Source organism: Aedes aegypti, chromosome 2, assembly GCF_002204515.2.
Source record: "Aedes aegypti strain LVP_AGWG chromosome 2, AaegL5.0 Primary Assembly, whole genome shotgun sequence".
In the NCBI taxonomy this organism is placed as follows: Eukaryota; Metazoa; Arthropoda; class Insecta; order Diptera; family Culicidae; genus Aedes; species Aedes aegypti.
Window position 1 is genome coordinate 122,680,889 of NC_035108.1, and position 8,537 is coordinate 122,689,425.

General features: G+C 44.2%; 1 protein-coding gene across 2 annotated transcripts in view; it reads left to right on the top strand.

Moving 5' to 3' along the window:
• LOC5576270 (DE-cadherin) overlaps positions 1 to 8,116 on the top strand; it is a 53,146-nt gene extending 45,030 nt beyond the window's left edge. For both annotated transcript variants that reach the window (XM_001662506.3, XM_021842182.1), the window contains exon 4: positions 103 to 8,116. In XM_001662506.3, the coding sequence (XP_001662556.2) occupies positions 421 to 4,923 (4,503 nt within the window). In that variant the 5' untranslated portion in view covers positions 103 to 420 and the 3' untranslated portion in view covers positions 4,924 to 8,116. The remainder of the gene's footprint in view (positions 1 to 102) is intronic.
• The last annotated feature ends 421 nt before the right edge of the window (positions 8,117 to 8,537 follow it).

Sequence of the window (8,537 nt, forward strand, 5' to 3'; positions counted from 1 at the left end):
TCAAGTACTAATTGAAAATGCAATTGATTGACGTTGAAGCTTAACGCATCACTTCTCCGTTTTTTCTTCATTTCCCTGGCGTTGATCGTTGGGGTTTGTTAGGTTGACGCGAAGGAACCCCTGATAGTGTGCAACTGTGTGCCTTATCTAACCTGGCGGTGCGTTACGAGGCGTACACACACTCATCGCTTTTACCATGATAGATGTCGGTAGCAATCATCATTCTACGATAACGGCAGTAGCGCTAGTATTATCACTTCGATTAACCTAGAAACTAGTGCAGCGAGTGACCCCGAGGCAGCTGCCGAGTTATCTCGGAGACTGAAAAAAGCAACAGAGAATCAGTTTTATTTCCATTTGGGAAGATTTACATTTTAGTAATAATACGTAAGAGTTTAGTACGTAGCGTTAGTCACAAAAATGAATAGGTTAGTGATAGTAAGCCTAATATACCTAGCGGTGTCGGTGATTACGACACATTCAGATGATAACTTCTACAGTAGAAACGACGGTCGAAGTAGCAATCGAATCGATTACCGTGAAGTGTTTAGCTTAAACCGACAACGACGAAGTTTATACGACGATTCGTACGACATTGACAATAGACTGAGTAATTTGGCTTCGGTAGCGAACAGTCCTCGATCATTTCGACCGGTCGACAATCGGAAGCCGGTATTTGTGAACTGTGAAGGTTATGCACCCTCGGTACAGGAAGAACGTGATCCAGGGACGTATGTTATCCAGGTCACTGCTACAGATCCGGATGACCATCAGACGATAGCGTACAGTTTTGTGACTGCTCCAGGTGAGCGACCAAAATTCCGCATAGACAAGAATACCGGGTTGATCACTACCATTCATCGTTTTGATCGCGATGAACCGATTCGGGAGAAAGAGGTTTACATCACTGTTCGAGCTACTGATGATGGTCTGCCCAACTTGGACGACGTTTGTACGTTTAAGGTGACGATCGAAGATATCAACGACAATCCGCCGGTGTTTGACAAGACACGATACGATGAACCCATCACCAAAGACGCCAAAGTAGGATTCAGGGTAGCATCAATCTCTGCTACCGATCTGGACGATGGGGAAAACAGTGTCATCAAATACGAAATCTTGAAGAAGCAGAGTGATTACAGTCACTTCAGGATAAACGAAAACAATGGAATCATAACTTTAGCGAAATCAATCGACAAGAGCCCCGGTCAATACTATCTGATCTTTGTTAGGGCTTACAACAACGTTCCCGATATGCCCCAAGACGCAGAGGTGGAGGTCAAAATTCCTGTGATCGAATCCAACAAGCTGCCTCCGTATTTCACTGAGGCGCAACTGCAGCCGATCTCCTTGGATGAGAACTTCAGTAACTACAGTGCAGCCTTAGCAACGTTACGAGCTAACTCCCGCGTACCTGGAAAGCCCGAGCTGATTTTCGAATTGATCACCGGTCGCACTGAACAGACCAACAGCCGTAACACTTTCCTCCTTGAACAGAAAGGAGACACTGCCATCGTTTTACTCGGCAAGGCCCTCGACTACGAAACCATTACCGAGTACACGCTTACCGTAAGTGTCAAAAACACGCACGACCTGATCGCCCAAAGCATCGTCAAAATCAAAGTCCTGGATGTCAACGACAACATTCCGTATTTCACTGAGGTAACATCCGGCTGGATTCCGGAAAACGAACCCGCGGGAACACCAGTCATGCAGGTTCGTGCCTTCGATATGGACGGTACGCCTGCCAACAACATCGTATCATTCCGATTGGCAGACAACGAAGAGTACTTCTCCATCGACTACAACACGGGAAACATTACTGCCTTGGTGACATTCGATCGTGAAGCGACTGATACGTATCATCTGAAAATCATCGCGGAGGATAACTCCCCCTCGGCCCTGTACAACAACGGCAAGCCCAATTCCATTTCGCAGACCTTCATCATCAAGATTTCCGACAAGAACGATCACCCGCCCAAGTTCACCAAAGACTACTATATCGCGGAAAAGATCCCCGAAGACGCCAACACAAACACGGTGGTTATCCAAGTGCTGGCACTTGATATCGATACGGCGTCGCAAATCACCTACTCAATCGTGTCCGGTAACATCGGCAACGCATTCAAGATCGATGAAACGACCGGTGCCATTTCGGTGAACAACGAGCTGGACTATGAGAACATTACCGAGTACACGCTGCAGGTTCGGGCATTCGACGGTACGTACGACGACAATGCAACGGTTTCCATCAAGGTTGAGAACGTGAACGACAACCTGCCCAAGTTTGCGCAAAACGAGTACAGTTTGGAGATCGACGAGGAGAAGATCATGGATGGTTGCATTGTTACGATTGAGGCGTGGGATCCGGATATTCGCGATCGATCGGACCCGCAGCACATCAAGTTCGCCATTGTCAAGGTCGAGCAGCGTCCACTTTTGGAGATCGACGATGAGGGATGCTTGAGACAGAAGGCTCCTCTGGATCGGGATCCTCCGAACGGGCACAAGTCATGGCAGGTGATCATTTCCGCTACGGATGAAGACGGCAGCGGTCGGCAGTCGACGACGACGGTCAATATTATACTGAACGATACGAACGATAATCCGCCGTTCCTGACGAACAAGATGCCGGTTGTTTGGTATGAGAATCAGGATCCGGGTAGGATTGTGACGTTGACGGCAGACGATTACGACGAACCGCAGAATGGACCTCCGTTCCAGTACGAGATCTCGGACAGCGCGAGCGATGACATTAAACAAAAGTTCCGCATCGATACGGATGTTCTGTATGCGCAGGTGAGATTCGATAGAGAACGGCAGAAGGAGTACTTTATTCCGGTTCTGATCACGGATAGTGGAAAGCCGCAACCGTTGAGCAAGGTCAGCATTCTACATCTGGTGATTGGGGACGTTAACGACAACGAGATGCAGGACGGCGAGAGCAAGATCTTCGTGTACAATTATAAGGGAGAATCGCCAAATGCCGATATCGGGCGGGTGTATGTGGACGATTTGGACGATTGGGATCTGCCGGATAAGACGTTCAACTGGCGTGACGGGTACAGTCCGGATCATTTTGCGCTGAATACGGATACGGGAATGATCACGATGCTGCAGGGAACTCGTGGAGGCGACTACGAGCTGTTCTTCACAGTGACTGAACAGTCCAGTTTCTTCCCGAGGCATTCGGTGTCGGCGAAGGTGCTGGTCACGGTGAAGGAAATCCCCGAGGAAGCGGTGGACAAAAGTGGGTCGATCAGATTCTATGGAATCACGGCCGAAGAGTTTGTCTCGAGGAGCCCGTCGCTGTCGTTGACGCCGAAAGATCGGCTACAGAACAGTATTGCGGAATTGTTCAACATCAGTAGGGAGAATGTGGACGTGTTTACGGTGCTTCAGCGGGATAATAATGCTTCGTTGTTGGATGTGCGATTTTCAGCGCACGGAAGTCCGTATTATGAACCAGAACGATTGAATGGCATCATCGGGTATAATCAACGGTCCCTGGAGGATGAGTTTGGATTGAAGATGATGATGGTCAGCATTGACGAGTGTATCGAAGAAAAGGTCCGATGTGAGTTGTCTTGCAAAAATGTGCTGCACAAGTCGAATGTCCCCATTGCGGTGTACACGAATACGAGTTCGTTTGTGGGAGTGAATGCGTTCGTCCAGGCGGAGTGCGTTTGTGATGCTCCTCCGGTGGTGACTGAGTGTTTGAATGGAGGAACTCCGTTCAACGACAAGTGCGAATGTATGGAAGGGTACGAGGGTCCACATTGTGAGATAATTTCGATTGGTTTCTACGGCCATGGGTACGCGATGTATCCTCCGGTGAGTCCGTGCAATATGACCAGGATCAGTATGGAGTTGACGCCACAGCGGGAAGACGGATTGGTGATGTACATTGGTCCGTTGAGCTACAATCCGCTGCTTCCGGTGCAGGATTTCCTGGCGTTGGAGCTGGTGAAGGGACTGCCTGTGCTGCTGTTGGACTACGGAACTGGAACGATACGTATCGAGCACAAACATCGGTTTCCTCAGGGGCGTCCGTTTACGGTGGAGATCGTGTTACAACCGCAGACTGTGGAGATGATTGTCGATAACTGCAAGCTGTCTACCTGTATGAGCCTGGATGCTCCCAAGGGTCCGAATGAATCACTGAACGTGAATGCTCCTCTGCAATTGGGTGGAGCGGCTGTGAATCTGGAATCACTGGGATCGATGTTCAACTGGACGTACGTTCCGCAGGGTAAAGGCTTCTCGGGATGTCTACGGAACCTGACGATCAACGATCGAACGTACAATTTGGGAGCTCCGAGTTTGGCGAAGAATCACGATCCGGGATGTCACCGTTCGGTGGCCGTTGCGGTATCGTTCGGAATCGATTCAAATTTCTTGATTGCGATCATTGTGTGCATAGCTGTGCTGTTGATTCTACTGTTGGCGGTTGTCGTGCACAAGAAACACCAGGACGGATGGCACGAAAAGGACATGGATGATATCCGGGAAACGATCATCAACTACGAGGAAGAAGGCGGTGGCGAACGGGACGCGGAGTATGACTTGGCGGTGCTTCGAGCACCTCCGATCTACATGGACAAACCCTACGGAAACGATCTGCGACAGAAGGAGGCGAATGAGGTGCCAGATATTGGCGCTTTCCTGACGGACAAGAAGGACGCCTGCGATAGGGACGCCGATGCGTATCCAATCGATGACGTGCGGCACTACGCGTACGAAGGAGACGGCAACAGTTCCGGGTCGTTGTCCAGCTTGGCGTCCTGTACGGACGAAGGTGATCTCAAGTTTAACTATTTGTCCAGCTTCGGGCCACGGTTCCGGAAGCTGGCGGACATGTACGGAGAGGAACCGTCGGACACGGATTCGAACGTGGATGACGACGAAGGATGGAGGATATGAGGCGTTGGGTAAGACATAGAGTTAATATATTTGGTTTCGACGGAACCATCCGAAGGTGCGCACCCGAAGTGAGGGATTGTTCGGCTGTCGCGGAAGCCAAAGACTAGTTTTGGGTCGGTTTTGGAACAGGATACGTAGGATACGATACAAATGTTTAGTTTTTGTACAGATTTAGTATTCGCAGAAACGGAGAAAAAGTTTGAATAAATGAATGAAATTTTTGTCTAATCCCGACCGACCGAACCGTGCAGCGTTGGTAGAATCCTAGGGTAAGCTTTTCGGATGACTCACAAAGCCTGTGGAGAGTGGAATGGGAACGGAATAGGGTGGATGATAGAGGCAGCGAACGAAGCGTGCAACCTAAATACACGTGACCAATCGGTGAGATATTGGTGCGGCCTGTTGTTATGCTAGAGAAAGCATTTTGGGCTGGTATCCCCGAAAAAAATATATATACATGTATGGAGATAGCGAGAGACATTCCTTTGTGTTTTAGATATGTTTATACGAGCATTTCCTGATGAGTCATTTTCATTTTAGAAACATGACTCGTCGCTTTTTCTATCTGTAAGCGGTGTAGGGTTAGTAGCTCGAATTACGCTTTGGTCGTTGTGGGGACGAGTTTTCGGATTCGTGTAGGGAGTTTGATGAAGATTGACAGCAAAGTCTTCCACCTGTAGACATAAGAAGTTAAATCGTTAACATACAACTCTGAAACTCGTCGGTCCCGATTTTAGTCCTGCCGTGCTGATTCCAGTCGTGTCCAGAACGTATGGTCTGGAAACGACCGGAATCAGCACTTAGTACTTGTGTACAGTAGAATGCGATGGAATGTAACCAAATCGACCCAAAGCGTATTTCGATCAACCAAATGAGGAACAAGTTTATAGATTCGTTCGAACGAACAATGTACATACTTTAACGAGGGAAAGACAGAGAGATAACCACTGCCTTTGTTTGTCCGCTTATTACCCGAAGCGGAAGCAAACAACACAAACACACATACACACATATACCACAAAGTATTTTGAGATGCATTTTCGAACACCTCTGTCTAGACTGGATTGGAAGAATCGAAAGAGAGTTGGTGCAGCACCAACAGAGAAAAAAAAATAAAGGAAACGTAATGACCATAAGTCCGGAACCGGTCGCACCAATATCTCACGGTCATCACGCTGTACATATAGTCAGAACAGGATGGTTTTTCTGTTGTTGTGGGTCATTCTCCTTTGCCTTCATGCGCAATTTCGTCCACGCTAGTGGGTGATAGTCAATCGGTACAAGCAAGGCATATAATGTAAAACATTACTGTTGAATCATTTTCGGAACAAAAACGACTCTGACAGTTCTTCTGGTTTTTATTCTAATCTAACATATATGCGAGCTTTGTGATTTTGTGAATTCATTCATTGCGGAATAAAAAAAAGTTATTAAACACTCAGAAAATTTATTAAAAATAGTTTCTTTGTTATAATTTTTTTAATATTTTTTCCAAATTTATGTCGCAAGTCTTAAGTTTACGTCAGAATCACATTGTTTCGACAGAAACCTTGAAGATTGCACCTAAACTCTGGTGATATCGAATATCTGAGTTTCGGTCCAATCCTTTTACTTCTCTTATGGAATCTTCAAGTTTCTGTTGGGAAACATTCTATCTGTTTAAGTTTCATGCCAATATGTATAAAGAAATCTTCGTAAAATTCTATGGTTTTATTGGTACCACATTTATAATATATCCCTACATTCTACAGGATTTAAGTTGACAGGATTCCTCAAGAAATCGTCCAGATCTAGCTGATTATTAGGGTTCTGTAAGAAATCTAAAAAGAACCTTCAATCCCAAGAAATCGCCGGAAATTGACAGATTCCTCCAAATGCCTCAAATTTTGATAGAAATCCGTAGGATACCGTTTCAAATTCTTAGGATTGCACTAGCAGGGTGTCTACTACCTGATAAAAAAAAACAGGGATCATCAGGGAATTTTACCTTGAAAAAAAAAAAAAAACTACAATTCTCAGGGAAGTTTAGCTACACTCAGGAAAATTATTTTGAAGCAGTAGAATAAATCCGTTTTGTAACAAAAAATCTTTGCTATTGGAAATTTTGTTTCGGCTGCGCCACTATCAAAACGCTACTTGAACTGTTAATGTGTTAAGTTCTGAAATTTTTCTTAAATGATTTTTTTTTTTCATTCAGCACAAAAATGTTTAGACATGGAAGCAGAAAATAAAGATTACCAAATTGAACATGTGAAACATAGTTAAACCATTCCAATTAAAAAAAAGTTTGTATTCTTAAAAAAATAACATTGCAAAGCAAAGCAAAGAGCAACACTTACAACAGGTACGTTAAATAGTACATTTCTCATGTAAGCAGGTCTCTGTTTAGAGCCTTGGTAATTAATATAATGCATATCTCTAAAATATCAATATTTTTGCTTTAATCTGCTTGCCGTGAATCCTGGTGCAACATTCTAGAGAAATCTTCATAGACTATCGTACAAGTTCTTAATGATATTTTTCTCCGATCCAGAGGAATGTTTCAGGAATTTTAGTAATTGCTCCAGAGATTCCTGTTGGAGTACTTAGGAACTCCTCCAGGAATGTTACCAGCGATTTTTTAATGTTTTGTTAGAGGAATTTCTACATAATTTTGTTAACAAATATTAACAGTGTGGTAACAGCATTATTTTAACCGAACTTCTGTGAAATCATAAGACAGCCGATTTGGCAGGCATGAGTGTCTTCTGTTTCAGGTTTTGAACACCACTAACAATCAGTGAAAGCTGGCTTAGTGGTAGCAAGACTACTTCCTGAGCAGTAGGTCGGGAGTTCCATTTCCGGTCGGGTAATTTTCGAGTTTTTCGTTATGATTTTGTTCCTTGATTTCACAGTTTGTTAGGTGATTTTTCGCAGGTTTCTAGTATGTGTCACCTCAACTAATTTTCACAGAGATTACTCTGAAAACAAAATATTTTTCTCTGGTTCATTCACCGTTTTCTCCTGTTGTTACTTCTAGAAGATTTTCCATTGATCCTACAAAAGTTCTTCCACAAAGGTTTATTCCAGAGTTTATAAAAATGCTTAAAATTTATTCCAAGAAACCCTACGATAATTCGCCGATTTTTTCATTTATTCTAAGCATTTTAATAAGGATCCTTCCACAAATTCATTCACCATTATTCTCAGGAATTGCTCAAAAAATCTTCCAGGCATTATCCGTTGAAATCTATTATACACGATTACTAGAATTCCTCGAAAAAACTCCACCTGAGATTCGACATTGAGTTCCTCTAGAAATTCCTCTCGGCTTTTCTCCAGCAGTCCATTGAAATATTATTGCTGTGGTTTAAACATTTCTCTAAACATATTCAAATCCTTGGAGATTCTTAAATATTATCTCCAAGGATTTTTTATAACTTTCATGGTTCCACACCAGTAAATACTACAGTAATTACTACAGTTATTGCTCCGATTATTCTGAGATAAATTCCTTAGGGATTCTGTCCGAATTTCTACAAAAAGTCTTGTAGGATATTATACAGAGAATCGAATGTATTTTTTTCAGTAATCTTAGCAATTTATCAGAAATCCACGAGTTTTTTTTTACAGAG